General features: G+C 29.5%; 1 protein-coding gene across 1 annotated transcript; it reads right to left on the bottom strand.

The window, feature by feature from the left end:
• Positions 1-354: 354 nt before the first annotated feature.
• Positions 355-1811, bottom strand: LOC100783688 (E3 ubiquitin-protein ligase ATL6). The gene has a single exon (XM_003555545.5). The coding sequence runs from the start codon at positions 1717-1719 to the stop codon at positions 709-711; it is 1011 nt and encodes a 336-aa protein (XP_003555593.1). The 5' UTR covers positions 1720-1811; the 3' UTR covers positions 355-708.
• Between the last annotated feature and the right edge of the window lie 16013 nt (positions 1812-17824).

Genomic DNA, 17824 nt, shown 5'->3' with positions numbered 1-17824 from the left:
TCTTGTCTCCTACGCACGCAGTCGCATTATCGCTGAAGGCACCTCATTCTCTTGCATGTCTCTCTTGCATGTCTTTCACAACACACACTCACATATATATGGACCCAGAAAAATCATAGAACAAACACAGACACGCTCTCTTTTTATTCAAGTATGAGTCTAGTTGGGAAAAAATATAAAAAGAATTCAGCCTTTGTAGAGCCGATAATTTCGCTTTATGAAAGTTTAAATTTTTATTAGGAAGAAACTTCCTTGTCCAATGTGCATGCAAAATTCTCGGGGCGAAGAAGACCAAGAGTTAACAAGAAAATATATTCTTTTTCTTAGTAAAACAAAAATAACAAAGTAGTATAAAGTGATGCAGAGTTTTTTAACATAGCATCAACATCAACGTCCTAATTTATAAACATGCTAATAATTCCCATAATTGTGGATTCAATGTCCTGCGCCATCAACCAAACAAGAAAACATCCCTTCCCCACCCTTTCGAACAGGAATCAGTTCTGTATATCTACCCCCAATTTCTGGTTGCGCATTCCGTTTTTATATATTTCTGATATCTGAACTGATGACCAAGATTACGACTTAGGAAACTATCGTGATCCAGAATAGAATTTCAGTTGTTTATCTTCAACGTGTGCCAAATATTATACACATCTTACAAATTCTATAGTAAGAAAAATCGATAAATACAATAAAATATTGAAATCAAACAGACTCCACAGCAGGCGGCAAAGGCGCAGTAGCGGAAGTTCCGTCGGCGCCGTTATTGGCCACCCTGGGCGACCTAATCGACGACGCTCTCACAAAGAAAGCCGGCGCCATGCTGAAAACCCACCGGTCCAACCGCCTCGAGGACCTCCCTCTGCTACTTCCCTCACCGGTTCGATATCCCCGCCGCGAACTACCTTCTCTCGGTAAGATAACCAAGCTTCTCGCGCGATGCAGTTCCGGCTTCTGCAGTATCTGCTTTCTAACTTTCTGGGGAAGCCTCAGAGTGAACCGTTCAGTATCCTCGCCAGGTTGGACCAAAGAATGGCCGGTCGAGTGTGAGCGCGGGAACCGCCGGGGCCGGCCCGACTGGGAGCCTCTGGTGCGGTTCCGGTTCAGCGTCTGGTTTAGTGTCAGCACTTGAGGTTCGGCCTTGGGGTCTTGTTGCTGTTGGGCCTCGATGCCTTGAGGAGCGTCGAGGATGGGGATTCCGTGGACGGAGTCGCCGGGCTGGGGGACGAGGTTGGCGCGGCACACGGGGCAAGTGGTGTGGGAAGCTAGCCACTCGTCGATGCACTCGGGGTGGAACACGTGGTCGCACTTGGGGATCAAACGCAGCGTTTCGGTGTCCTCAAACTCGTTCAAGCACACCGCACACTCCAGCGTCCCCTTTCCCAGCTTGTGGATATTCACCGTCGAGTACTCCAGCGTCGGGAACGTGTCGATCACCGCCTGGTCGAGCCCGCGCGAGCCGCGCCGCGACCTCCCGGAGGCGGCAGGGAGGTTGCGGATGCTGGCGGAGGGGGAGCCGGAGCAGTGGCGGATGTAGATGGAGAAGAAGCCCATTAGAAACAGCGCGGCGATGAGGATCACGATTATGATCGCCATGGAAGGGCTGAACTTGTTGTAATACGATTCGTTTTGGTTGCCATGTTGTGCCGCAGCAAAAGGAAGGAGGAAGAGAAAGAGAAGGATACAAATTCCTCCATTTCGGTTTGAGTAATTCATCAGTGGACCAAGTGAGAGAGTGGGGGTGCATATAAGTTATGCATACAATCATGTTTAACTTTCTTGTAATGAAACGTGCAATCTTTACTAAAAGTTCCACCTGTATACTTTCATTAAATTTTATTAAAACAATGATTTATATAAATTACAATATAATTTATTATTGTCTTTCACCACTATATTTATCAAAAGGAAAATGTTATAAATACACTCTTTTGGATACAGTCTCTAATTGATTAAAATTTATTAAAAGTAATAAAATTAATTGAATTTTACATCACATTTAATATTTTTTTCTTCTAATTTTGTAAATTTTAATCAATTAAAAAAAATGTGTTGCTAACGTTTTTCTTATCATAAATGAGTTCTTTCTTATTTAGCTTATGTTCTTTTTATTATTTTTTAATAGATATCAAATAAGTAAAGTTTTAAAAAATTGAATATTTAAAAGACATAAATTTGATGTATGCAAGAGAAGTCCTTCACATTTTTGCTTGAATTAATAGTAATTTTAAATAAATATTATTGATTTTAACTTTCCAATTACAAAAGGCATAAACAAAACGAATTACAAATATATTGTTTTTTTCCTTAAAAATCATATATTGATTATATTTTTAAACTATAAATAAAAAATAATAATAGAATGTCCTTTTTATTATGTTTTTTCAACGGTTATTTATTTTATTATTTTCAGTTTGTTCAAAACCAACCATAAGGTCAAATGCATGCATGATCTTATTCCAAGGGAAATCCTCTCACGTGACCAATAATTTCAAGAGAACACTACAAAAAAAAAAAAAACCAGTGCGTTAGCGTCACCCAAAAGTTAACTCTAAAAAGAGGAAAATCAACTCTTAAGCGTGGTGGGATTTGTGTCGAGTACCACGTGAACTCTAAAACCTTGGAAGCTAATTTTGTTGGCGGCTGCTATATAGTACCGTTTATGTTGACACAACAACTATCATAGACAGGATTTGACGCAACCATTAATATTTTTATAATTTAATATTTTTTTCATATAAAGTCCTTTCCCCGACTCTAATGTGGTTAATATTTTATATTCATTTTTGTTTTGTATCAATTGGTTCGATTCTATATTTACCCTAATATTTTCTTCTTTTAATATCCACTTTCAATCATCATTCAGTTCCATTTTTTTTCTTTACCTAGCTATACTCAACAATGCATATATAAGTTCTTAAATAGTATAATAGTATTCACTTGGCGTGAATGATGGTTATTCTACGTGGTAATAATTAATTATACTGCACATGAATGATGTGGGCATGATGATCAGAAGGATGTCCGTGTTCAACTTATTCCTGGCTTGGTTACCATAATGGTGCTTTCTTTCTATTAATAATAATACATTTAAGTCATCGAGTGTAGACTTCTTTTGCCCTTATATTATGCATCCTATGGTTAAGGTCCCCCATGTGGCTACATTGATTTGATATATGTGTCTGAAAAAAGAATTAAGAAGTTATCTTCATACTTCAATTATGGTGCGCTTGTATACTTGAATATTGATGCTTGTAGTAATCCTTTACCAAAATTGTTCACGGCATAGAGCTCAACAACAATAATGACATGATTCCTATGTTTCGTCTACCGCCCATTCCATGGTTGCATTGCAATCATCCATTATAAAATGATCAATGCTATATAATCGTATATACAAATCCTCTTGTACTACTAGTGTTATTTTTTCCACTATATATATGAAAATATTTTTTCCTCTAATCATAAGAAATATAGACCACTTTTAAATTATTAATTATTGACTTTTTTCATACCATTAATTTATCGTAGGTTTACTAATTAATTATTGTTTTTTATGCCAATAATTTATTCTAAGTTTATAATTGAAACATTAACTCATTTTTCATTTTTCACGAAAGTAAATGCATTCATTTGACTACTCATAATATAAGTGACACCCAAAGAAATATTCCTCATATAAATGGTGTCATTAAATATAATCATTACTTAAATAATTTAAATATATGAATATTTTTAAATAAAATTTAAATTTATAACAAATTATTTACTAAATTTAACTAATTTAACTATCTTTATTTGTTTAATGAAATAAGTATTTTTCTCTTATATATATAATCAAAACGTAATATTATATAAAAAAAAGTATTAAAGAAAATGTATATGTATTAAAGTCTTACGAATATAAAAAATATTTAATATTTATCATATAAAGAAAGCAAGAGAGTTAAAAAAGCGCGTCGTAAGAAGGTTTAGAATTGTTATTCTATAATTATCATTGATAATTTTTACAATTATCACTGTCTCATTGATCTTTTAGTTAGTTTTTTTTTATAATTTTTACAATTTTAACAAAATGAAATAATATATATAATTCATGCCAAAATATTAAAGATAAATGTTATGAAAAAATATTATTTAAAGAATAAAAAAGTGTATTAAATGTCGAACAAGATTATTAGGAAATTAATTAAAAAATATCACGCAATTATAATAAAATAATAATATTGTCACAAAAATCATATTATGATATTATTTTGATCCATCTCAAACATAAATTATGATAAGATATGAAATTTCAAAGAAATTATTTAGTGTATCAAACATTGAATAATATAAAAAGCCACATTGTATCTTTTTTTAAGACTATATCGCATATTGTATCTTTATTGATTTTTTTTTTATCAAACTCTTATATTATACTCCCTCTAGATTTATATATAAACACATATAACTAATTTCATACTAATTAAGAAATCTAATAGACATCATTTAATTTTAATAATCTCAAGTAAAAAATGAAATTATTTCTAAAATATCTTTCGTTAAAATTTGTTATCATGAATAAAAAAAATTATTAAAAATAGAAAGAATTAAATAAAAGTGTTTTAAGAATGATTGATAGCATTAAGTAGGACAAAAATTAATTAAATTTATTTTTGTGTAAGTCCAACGAACAAAATTATTTTTTTGTTTATATATGAGTTTAGAGAAAATATTTTAGTCTTATTAGCTTATGAACGTAAAGTAGACCGGTTACTATTGGAGTAAAATTGTTCTTCTTCAAACTATTTTAAGTCACTTTTAATTACAAGTTGTTATTGGAATAAAATAAACTAATTTAAATGTATGATTTTTTTTAGTTAAAGACGTCATGAAACGTATTTTGCTTCTTGATTTTTGTCATTGTCAAAATCTTTCATTTGCTACAACACCATATGGCCTTTTTATTTTTATTTTGTCGTGAGTACACGGGATGAACCTTATTGATGCAACAGCAGTTGCTACCTTGCACTCCATGTTTTGCTAACTGCACCCTGTAATTTTGAAAATCCCAACATTACCATTACTGTTGCAAGTGCGTTTGCCGTAGAATAGGCGATGCAAGAGTGTCATCGTCCACAGTTACTCAGTGTGTCTTCTCCATTTTTAATTGTCTACTAGTTCCTGACCGCTTCACCATACACACACGATTCATAAATTTATGATATTAGTATTGTAATATTTGTAACTTTCTATATTTGTTTAGGATCTCAAGGCACCAGTTTACTTGAGACAAATTATCAATAGAATAGCTTAGTCTGCGGAGGTGAATCACATGCACCTTAGATTTTGTATCGCAATCTCAATTGTAGTATAAACAAATTGCAATTAATGAAGTGTCCTGCTTATATGAAGGAACTTGGGTAGCATCTCCTTTGCTGCAGATAAGTAGATCCTGACTGTACGATTTGCTAATCTTTGATTTTCGCCCAAGTTATTTTATTCTACCAGACTGTCGTCGGTTCATAATTTTTTTTCATATTCTATTTTTCAAAAGTATTGAGATTGTTCTGAATTATTTTTTCTGGAAACCAAAAATAGTATCCTAGAATAGTTATTTCAGAAGGCAGACAAAGGGGAGCTGCAGGGTAGTTTTGGAATTATGTAAAACTTATAAAGTTAAAGGAGGCGCAAGTAGCAAAGATGAGGTGCAGGAAGAACTGTCCAGCGTTGATTGTTGAGTCCACGAAGTGTCCAAATTAGGTTTGGGTCAATGGATCATGGTGTTCCTTCATTGACATGCAGCTTGAATTTCCGGTTTGCGGACAATTACGCATTTACTCCTATGCAAATAAGGATTTTGCTATTCCCAACCTCTGTGTGTGTGTGTTGTCCTTTTAACCCCATATTGTTTTTGTTATTTTTTCCCAAAAACACTCCTAATGGAAACACGTTTTAAGTGAATTGCTTTTCTATACATATCACTTGTATCATTCATTTATAGGAAACAATTATGCTCAAGCCATATGAAAATATTATATGCAACAATTTTCCTTCAAATACTTAATGCAAAAAAGTTAAACTAAAAATTATTAATTAAGTTAGAATAATTTCACGTAATTTGATTCATGGGGTTAATGGTACCAAAGTCATTAATCTTATTATATATGTCATTTTATAATTAAAAGACATTATAAAATTATCGATATATTTAGATTAATTTCCTAATATAGATATGCAATTAATTTAAATATACATTCTAAATATATATAACGTTTTAAAATTAGTTTCATTAAAATCATTTTTACTAAACTCTAAATCAAACAAACACTTATTAAATAAGTGGAACTAATAAATGACTTTATTATTGATGGAGATCGAACTTCTACATATCTATTTTTTTCGTGTGAATAAAAAAAATCCATAACTCAACCATTTTCGTCGTTATTAAGTCATTGGTATCACTACTTGAACCTTCTACTCTCACGTAAACAAAAAAAAAATAGAAGCCTTCCCATCTCTCCGTTAGAAAGTCATCTATTTATTTACGTGAAAATTTAAAGGTAGTCTCTATTAGTTTCGAGTGTGGTATTAATGTGCGAATAAAGAAAAAAGTGAGTAATTTTATGTCGTCCAAGTGATGGATAAAGTATAAACAGAATTATTGAGGCAATTCAGTTATAATTTTGGTTGGGTTCGGAGCCTTGTTATAAATACCGTTTTCTTTTATAAATAAATAAACTACAAAATACCGCTTTCTTGAAGAGAGGAAAGGTAATATTTGGGTTTGGAGATGAATATGGAAAATCCAATTTGTGTGGGCTCGCAAGTTTGAAACTGTTCGGCTCATGACTGAGACTATATCTTATTCTCATAAGTAACTAATTTTTATTTAATAAATTAAATTTTATTATATCTAATGGAAATAAAGTTAACAAACAAAATTATTCTATTAAAAGTTGCTCGTAAAGTATAAGAAATGTGTTTGAGTTGATTCAAGGGGAATTTAACTTAAATTTTATAAATATATGTTGGACTTTAATTCTTATAAATTTTAAAAATGTGTTTGAGATTATAAAAATTTTGAAGTGATATTCATTAAATAAGAAATGAAAATTTCAAATATATTTTAATTAAGTATAAAATTTTATTAAAAATAATCTGTTAACAATATTTTTTTTGTTTTGTATTATCAATCGGTATTTGAGACCTAGCACTTAAATAATTCCTTCCTACCACTCTCCTTATTTTAGTTTGAGGTAAAATAATATCTCTAAGGGCCGAGTCCAAAAGACCTTCTAGCATCTTATCTACTAGAAAAAGGTCATTTTTATTTTTTAAGAGTTTTTGCTTATTAAATTTTGGTTAACCTTTTTCTAGAGAAAGAAATTTTAATCACATCCAGGAGAAGCATTTAAATATTAGTTTTAATAATGTCTAAGCATATAATACCATTTTTGATAATTTTAATTATGTAAAATACCTTTTACAATTTCATTCAAACATCATATTATTTTAAATAAGCAATTAAAAGTTTATCATCCAAATATCAAATTAACTTATGTAAAAGTAACTTTTCAAATAATAATTTCTTAAATAAGTTTTTTTTATAAGATCTTCTACCGTCGTGCATCTAAATAAGTCCTAATTATAACTCTATTTTTAAGCCTAAAGTTGAACCTAATCCTTGATTAATGTTACGTTAGAATAGAAGGACAAAAAAGAAAAGAAAATAATATAGAGAATGAAATATATTTTTTCAAAAGGTGTTTTCTTTCAAGCCAAATGATCATTTGGTTATTTATCTTATTTATTTCATTCAAAATCATCTTTTATCTTTTAAAAAATTTATTGTGGTCCTTTTTCTTATTTAGAATGTTTAAAATAATTATTTATCTTTAAAAAAATTACTTTAATACCCATCTTATTTTAAAGGTTCAAAATAGTTCTTCAACTATTTAAATGTATTTTATTTTATCATTTGAATAATATAGATAAATGACGATTTTGAATATATTTAAATACTAGAATGATCATTTTGAATCTTTTAAATAAGATGTGTTTTCAAAGTGATATTTTAAAAGATAAAGAATCATTTTAAATATTTTAAATAAGATAAAGAATTAAAATAATTTTTTTAAAAGATGAAGACCAAATTAAACTAGAAAATAAGATAAGAAAAACTAAGATCCTTGTTTAGGGTGATTTTTCATTTTCTATTTGTGAGAATTAAAAAAATTTAAACCAAATTTAGTTTTAAAGTTTGAGTTTCAGTTTATATTTTTGTTTTTAGTTTTTAATTTTTTTTTTGTGCAAATTGATGATGAATAAAATGAATTAGTTGTTCTATTTTATATCATTTTATTATAAAAAATAATGGTGATGATGACATGTGTAACGAAGAAGGTAACATGGTGAGAGTGATGATAGAAGTAGTGACAATAGTGATAGTAATAATGATAGTAACGAATTGATAGTGTACTGGTGATAGTAATAAGATTTAAGAGTATTTATCTTAAATTTAACAATTTATTGATTTTAAAATGAATGTAAAACCATTTTAAAATTGAGTTAACTTCATTTTTATCAAAGAGTTTTTATTTTGAAAATTAAATATCAAAACTCACAACCAAGTTGATTTATAGACACAAAAATTAAATATTTTTATTTTCTTTTACTTTAGCTTAAGCTTAAAATTTAAATTTTCTTTCTTGTTGTGCTTTTTTGTTGTTCCAAATAGATAATGAATCAATTTATTATCTTTTTTTTCTTAAACTTATGAAATAAATATTTATTTTAATAAAATAAATAACTTTCTTTTTTTAGTGTATTTATTTAAATTATTTTGTTTTAAAAATAACTTTTTTATTTATATTAAGAAATAAATTCTATCTATTTCTTAAAAAAAACTTATATAAAATCATTTATTTTAAAATGGTTTTTGTAAGGTTAAATAAATTCATTTCATAAAATAATGAAATCGTACATTTTTCTCTTTTAGCAACAGTTGTTGACAGGAATTAATTGTGGGTGTAAGTAACGGCGATATTGTCGTCGCCACAAACTTTCGAGCACCATTATTGCAATGCAAGCCAGTTCCGACAGTTGTCCTCGGCCGCACCTATTTATTGATCAGTGTCGCCAACACTGTCTCCACCCCACTTTCTCTCAGAATCTTTCAATTATTCTTGCTGATAAATTTCAGATTAGTTATTATTATTTTGTTAATTTTTTTTCATAACCTTCTCATTCATTAAAAGAAAAAAAATATAATTAATTTGAAGTTGGACTAAAAAAATAAAATAAAATCAAATAAATAATTATTTCGGTAAAAAATCAAATTTAATTAGTACTCAAATAATTTAACTTTAATTTCAATATATTTATTTCGTGTTTAATTTATTTGCTTAAGTTTAAATATATTTTCATAATATTTGTCAAAAATTACAACTTTTATAGCAAAACGAGTAGACAAACAATAAATTAAACATATTCTTTCATGCTACCCAGATAAGGTTATTAATTAGCAATATCTCATTTAGTATAGACTTTAAAAGGAAAACGGGAAAGTCCAATCGCCCCAAAGCCATAATAGCCATCACATATCTCTAACTACCACGTGTCACGCGCCTTTTTTTTTCACCATGATTGTGTATAAAAATAATTTCTTAAAAAATTGTTTTGGACATAACTGAATTTTATTTTTTAAAAACATATCATGTAGAATTATATTTACTTTATTATCATAAAAAATAATTCATATTTGAGCAAATAAAAAATAATTATAATTTTCATTTATATAATTGTCAACTAATAAAAATCATCTTAAGGATAAGTTTCAAAGTAAGCACTATATATATAAATATCAACATGTAATTTTTTTAAGGCATATCAATATGTAATTATATGATAATATTTTTTTACACTATTAACACATTTTAATTAAATTCATAAAAAATTAAAAATTATGCCTGATCCTCAATTGGTTAAGTTGCAAAACATGAGCATTAACTGTGATCAGTGTGTGAATTTGATCTACCACCTTATACTTCATCTCTCTTTTCTCATTCTTTTTGTAAGGTGTACTACGATATATTTCTTGACAAAAAGGTTGTCAATTATAATTTTAGAAATCATTTTAATTCATCTGCATACCTGGAGGTAAAATAACACAAATTAATAAAACATTTTTTGTTCTATTTTTACTGAAATCTAGCATATATGTATAAAAAATTATACATCGATCGTTACAATTTTTTGCGACAATTAAATTATTCCAAACAATTAATCAGCTTCATAAATTATGATAATTAAAACTTTAACTAATATTGTTTTGAATAGCTTTTTGATCATTGTCGTTGAAAACAATGTTCTTTTACTATATATATGTATGTATTTTGGAGTATAAGATTTGGTAAAATATTATGGCGATCATATATAGCTATGGACACTTGAGTTAAGGGCCTGTATATATATAGTTGTTGTTGCCATCGGTACTGATATATAGTAGTAGCTTTTCTCGTTTATGTGATTAAATTCCGCCACATCTAAATAAATTTTTCTGAAACATCCTTACCGATGTCAATGTCAAACTCAAAGGGGAAGAGGAGTGAACGTGTTTGTTTGTCTTGTTTGTGGTCGAAACCGCTTTCTACTTTGGCAAAGTGGTTTTTTTTCTCCTTAGCCGTTGTTTTGATGATTCTTGTCCCTGCCCCTGCTCGATGCATGAGGGAACTGTATAGTGATGTATGTAGTAGTAGGGTGCAGTTGCATCACAACTGGGGAAATATTTTGTATATATGGTCCATGATGGATCCATCATGTGCTATTCTAATTCACAATGACAAGTTCCTTTATGTCCAATCAAACAGCCCCAGAGCAATACAAATGAGGTTAAGATATGTTTGGTCTGCATGGGGGCCAAACACTAGTACCACTACCTTTTATATCTATATATATGTGTGTTTCCAAAGCTTAAGCATGCATTTCGACAAAAAAATAAACAAATAATTGCATGCTTGCATTCTAGGGTCCGGGTCTTGATTGGTTTAATTGGCTCATCTATATTATATATATATATATATATATATATATATATATATATATATATATATATATATATATATATATCGGAAGGTTCTATTATCTCCAAGAAACCAATGATGCATGCATGACACATATCATATGTAGGGGAACATAGGGCTATATATGTGAATAAGTGTATTCATTCCTCAAAATAAAGGTAGCAGTAGAACCTCTTCCTTAGTGTGGGAGGGTTCATTAATAAAGAATGATCATAATTTGTTAATTTGTTCTCTTCTATTGTGTCGTTTTCTTCACATTCAATTTTGATAGACTTTTAAACGCATATATAGTTCCCTAGTTATATAACACAATTTATAATGTTAGGTAAGGTATAGTGAAACCAACAAGGATACCAACCATGTTTTTGCTTGTAGCACGTGTGCTCACAGTGTGTGCATATAATCAAAGAAGTTAATTATAGTCCATAACTCAAATTGACAATTCCACTACGTATAATGATATGTTTTAGAAAACTGAAGAAAGCTTCCTATCACCTGGAGACACCATAAGCCTTGAGAAGAATTTTGATTGGATATGAATGAACTTTCCACTATTAGAATCACAATAATTATTCAAAGGTATTTTGGATGGAGACGTAAAGAAGGTAGGTAAGGAATGTGGGCGGTCCAAGAATTATAGTAAAGCGTTTTCTTTTTTCTTTGGCAGACCAAATTGAAATTGATTTTGCCCTGTACGTTAGGATATATATACGTTTGTGGAAGAAAGTGTTTACCATTTGTGATTGATTTCCTTGCTGAACTGGCTTCTGAATTTGACCAATGTGGATCTGATTCATTGGCAGAGTTGAATTGAATCAATTAATTAAATTTCTTTTTGGATGAAACTGTGTATATGAGCTTACTCAATAATTAATATACTCACTTCACTTTTTGTGTGTGCATATATTGAAAGAGCCGAGTTGGATTTGAGGGAATAAAGCAATATTAATTGATTATTAGGACCCACAACAAGGTGTGTGATGAAAGGATTAAAGGGGTAATAATGTTTTGTCCCTGATCATTGATCAACTCTATCGATAAAATGCTTTTGTGTGCTTCCACACAGTTCACACAGACGACACAGTGTGTTAGTTAAGTGAGAATAAAGCAACGACTTTTCTCTCAAATAACTTGCCATTTTGAATCCTCTTCTGCACTTTATTCTATGCATTAATATTGACAGCCAGCTATAGGACAAAAAGGATCCAGTAAATTCACTCTTCCGATTCACTGCATGAGTTAATTTCTGCGCTATAGCTATATTCACGCTCAACAATACAATGCCCGTGCTGATCGAATTTGTACGTGTTTTGAAAAACAAATCAATTCAACCTTCTTTTCAAACAGTTAAAACCCTTTTTCGCCCATCTCTTTCTTCCATATTCTAATTAATGAAGTATAATATTTAAATTGTTACATAGGCAACGGGTCACTTTAATGGTGAATTGAATTATCTTGTTTTTGGTCAGCTCCATTTTGCATCGCTGGTTGCTACAAGCCTACAACTACTACGTTTTTATTTCAACACACACACACACACACACAATAAAAACTAATAACATGTTAGAGCCAGAACAGTGTCACTAATTGCACAAAGACAAGGGTGTACTAAAAACATCCTAAAATCTTGGAACACACCTCGTCAGTTTGATTTAAATAATTGACTTGAAAAAGAAACTCGGACAATTAATAGATCTCAAATATAATACACACAGTCTTGTTATTATTGGCTTAACTTGAATATTTCTTTCTTTCGGTGTACAGAGATCAAAAAACTAATTAATATACTTCTTTCATAAGCAATGACATAAGGATGAGCTGTTGTACATTAGGAGAAATAGGAGTGGATGGTGATTTTTTTTTATCAGCTAAATATATTAGTTAATGGGAAAAATAGGAGTGGTGAATCTGGTGATGATTAAATATGTGATTAATTAAATATTTATGGATGACCATGCATGTAATTTTAACACATATAGGATGTCATTTATTAGGGACAAAGGCCAGTGTAGACCAGCAGGCATGTGTGATTCGTCCTTCTTCGGCAACAACAAAATCTGAATCCTTGAAATTAAACCTCTGTTTGTTTCCGTCCAAACATCTAATGCTCAATACGGTCAAATTTTCCGGTATCTTTAGTTAGATTCGACCAATGAACCAATTCCAAACCTTTCATTGATTCTTAATTAGTCTTCAGTCAACCCTATCTAAGTGATTGTGAACCAACGGTGAAAGTGTAAGATTTAAATTAACTACGCCCAAATTTGATAATCTTACCCACTCCATATCGTAGACGCGGCATGCATGCATTTGCTCAAAACTAATCCAGTGTATATATCCAAATTAAACCCTAGAGTTAACCAAACCAAGAATTCACCTCATATATATATATATATGTGTGTGTGTGTTGTATCTGCCCAACATGCATGACAAAACCTTGCTAATTGGTTACCTTGCTTGATATTTCACTTTTGTCTCCAGTAAGATTAAATTAAAGAAATCAATATATATATATATATATATACATGCCCAATGAAGTTAATATATGTGTATAAATCATCACCATTGCTTCCATGCCTTGTTTCAAATGAATTGACCTGTATAAATAAGTCTCCGGCTTCTGGATCAAACCGGCCTAATACCTAAATAATCTTTCATAGCCCTAACCACATCCACTTTTAATTAATAATGGTTGTAATTTAGTGTGGATTTACCTAATCAATATCTCATTTCTTTGATCTCTGGGTTGAATTTCTAATGGACGGTGCTTGCTAGACACCGCTAATTAATCATATATAAATAAGATTTTCTTTTTTGCCCTAGCAGGGTAGCATTGCAACCTAAGTAATTTAATGTATGCCTAAAGTACGTGGGTTGCCATTTACTCTTATTCTACGTACAGTGTTATATACATATATTGATACTTGATTAATTTGCGTTTGTAATAATAACATCCATTTTTCATGCATTAAAAGTCAAAAATAATATTGAAGTGAGGTTTCAACTTTGAAGTCACCAATTATAATATTTTAAAAAAATGTTGATATACATAAGTCATGACTTACGACGCCAGCAATGCCAATTTATTATCCATTCCGGCCACTTTGTTTTGTTTCAAGCACGAATTTATCACCATGTACAAAACGACAAGTATAGCTTTGTGTACAGAGTCGAAAAGAGGAAGAAGAAAACTTATTCGAACTAACCAGACTAATCCACTAATTTAGTCGGATGTTTTACTCGATTTACATGACAACGTGATATAAGGATTAAAATATAGATTATCTAATCCCATAGATTCTATATTCATTAATTATTAGCAATATGTACACACACGCTTTCAAAAAAGCTGGTACGTAGGTAGACCTATATTAGATTCCGAAAAATGATTTAGTTTCTTCTTATTTACGTTTTAATTAAAATTAATTTAAGTTAATTTCATGTGCATAATTTGTTTTAGAGATAGTATATAATATGAACTTATCATTGTTTATTTTGTCGTATTATCAATTGGGTGTTTAATGCATATTTTGCGGCCTTAACATGAAAATTAATCAATACAAAAATATTAAATTATTTATTTGATATCTATAATTTTATGCGGTGGTAGATCTAAGACCCTAAGTCAGTCGGTGTAAATTATAAAAAATAAAATCAGTGAGTTTAATTATATAAATATAAATAAAATAAAATATAAAAATATAAAATTTTTTATAAATTTGGTGAATTTAAAAAAATGAGGGGTGCAAGTGCACACCCTCAAAGCAATGTAGGTCCGTCACTTGTTTCATGATTTTTATTTTTTAATTCCTATAATTTGAAAGTGATTTTTTAATCCTTATAATTTATATTTTAATTCTCTTTTAGTCCATGTAATTTGAAAGTGATTTTTTTAGTCTTTATAATTTATATTTTAATTTCTTTTTAATCACTATAGTTTGAAAGTAATCTTTTTAGTCCCTATATTTTATATTTTAATTTTCTTTTAATCCTTACCATCAAAATATAAGTAATATTATCAATTATAATTAACTACAAAAATATTAACAAGTAATTTATAACTAATTTATTGTAAGATAATTTATAATAAAAAATAATTAATAATTTATAACTAATTTATAGTTAATTATTTATATATATATTTTTAGTAAGGATTAAAAGTAATTAAAATATAAATAATAAGAATTAAAAAAATTACTTTCAAACTATAAAGACTAAAAAAGAATTAAAATATAAACTATAAGAACTAAAAAAAATATTTTTAAACTATAGGAATTTAAAAAAGATTAAAATATAAATTATAAAACTAAAAAAATCACATAAACTAAAAAAGTAAGAATCTTAAAATTAGAAAGTAATTTTTTTTTTAAAAAAAGTTCTTTGTATCTGCCCACTGTCTGTAGATAACCTCGCTAGTCAAAAGTAAAGTAGATTTCGACAACGCGCCTCTGTTTATTTATTTTCTTATTTTTGTGATAATACGTCTTCGCAGTTCCACCTTACACATGCAGAAGCAGTCACACATTAATGTATACATTACATATATATGCTCCTATTGTTGTTTTTATGCATGAAAACAACCAGAACAAGCCATAAACGTACTGTACTGTCTACTAATGGCTATTAATTAAAATTTAAAATAATAATTAATAAATCCACACTAAATTAAGAGAGGCCCCCACTAAAATGACAAAAAAAATGTCAGGATTGCCTAATTTCTTGTTACTACAGTTCCCTTTGTTAGAAGCATCTTAACCACATGATCAATGTATTAGTGATGACAACTGACAAGATGTTTATATATAATATATTAACGTAATAGTAATTGCTATTGTACGCATGAGACAAAATAAACAAATCGGGTTAATCCATTGGAATTAATTGTAAATTAGCACTCTTCATTTTCAACGTATCTATTTATGTAACAATACTTTTGAATCATTCAAGCGAGTGCCAGTTGGGTCTAACATTTCTTTTAATGGTTCTATAGGTTGGCCAATATTAAAAGTGCTAATTAATTAACTAATAATACTCTACATTAATTAATTAACTGGGTGTGGAGATGCCACTTCTTTTCTAACTTCGAAATATACTAATTGCCTCTATTGGCATGTTTCGGGTTAATCTGCAGGCTGGGTTTTAAGTTTATGTGCAATTCGTGTCAGCAATTTGGCTAAGAAAGTTTGCATGCACTTTCAATCTTGAGCATTAAGTAGCTAAAAAAAAAACGAATGGCGCCTCCCGTTCCAAGGATCTGGGCAATTAACGGGACCATCATCACTAACCAAGTTTATGTGTTACGAAATTCAACACAGTAATTTGTTGTAGCATCATAGCTAGGTTACATGTAACCAAAAATAGAAAAGCTAGCCCAAATATAGTTTTCTTTCCCCATTTGAGTATTTTTGGTTGGAAGCTGTGAAGCACATGGTCTCTCTGCAAAATCCTGACGATGGAACTGAAAGTGTATTGCTCTCTCTCGGAATCTGATAGAGTGAAAAAAATGAAAAATAAATTTTTTAATTAAAGTATAAATTTCATCTCATTTTACTTGTTAATTTTTTTCCGTCTTCTTTCAACAAACAACGGATCCTTAAGTTTTGAATAAATCCATCGGTAAAATGTGTCATCCTTTCTTTTCTTTAAACATTTTGTTTCGTTCCATCTATAAACGTTGATCTTCTGACCGCGTTATTCCCAAATTAATGAGAAAGCCATTTCTCTTTTTTGTATTGAAAATTGAAGTGATCCCCCACAAATCAAAGTGTTGGACGAAAGCCCATGTGCTCGATCACACTCCATAAAGTGATAAAACTAGTGGTTCACACTTCACACTGTGCACGGTCGCATGAAACCAAGGATATTGGAAGCTCAACATTTTTATATCTCTCAATTTTCACGGTTTCAGGTGGGAATATATATAATTTCTTATGATGCATGATATTCAATAAGTTGTTGCAGCTTACATTAGTATTAGGCATGTTTTTCCATGTCAACCTAAGGAGAGTGTTAGCTGGGCTAGTTGCTCATTCACATGCTACAGCACCTTTTTTTTTTTTCAGTCTCACCTTTAAAAGTAAATAATAGAGTAAACAATTACTTGTTCCCGAAGTTAGTGGACGTTATGTCCTTAGTCTTTGGACATGTGACTTAAATTTTCTACTTGGACATGTGACTTCAAAAAGTTCCCAAATCTGTAATTTTCTACTTGCATTAGTTTAGTACCTGTACACTTAAATTAAATGATAGTATTAACATATATTTAGGATCAAAATAAAAATGGCTAATTTTTTTACTTCATAAAAGTGGTTAAATAATAGTTTTCATTGGAGACTTTTTTGATATTTTGTTAAATTTAATGACTAAACTGGGATGATTCAGAATTTTAGATACTAAATTTGGTCATTTATTCTGAAAAAACGTATATAGTAGATGAAAAAAATAAAAAAATAAAAAATTTAATAATTTAATATTATTATTCAATCAATTATCTATAATCTATCATATATTTATAGTAAGTTTGTTGATTTTTATAAAATTATTTTAAAAGTCATGTAAACTTAAATTGTGAATGAATGTTTTATCCCGTTAGTACATCTATTCAACTCATATAATAAGAGAGTTATGAATTTAAAGTGAAAGGAAAATTTTGAATAAATAGAGTTCTTATGTTATTAGACACGTGACCTGTTCATAAAAATTATTTTTGGATAATATATATATTTGTTATAAAAATTCAACAAAAAATTCGTTGG

This window comes from Glycine max, chromosome 20 (genome assembly GCF_000004515.6).
Source record: "Glycine max cultivar Williams 82 chromosome 20, Glycine_max_v4.0, whole genome shotgun sequence".
NCBI lineage: Eukaryota > Viridiplantae > Streptophyta > Magnoliopsida > Fabales > Fabaceae > Glycine > Glycine max.
This window is presented reverse-complemented; position numbering and strand designations above follow the sequence as displayed.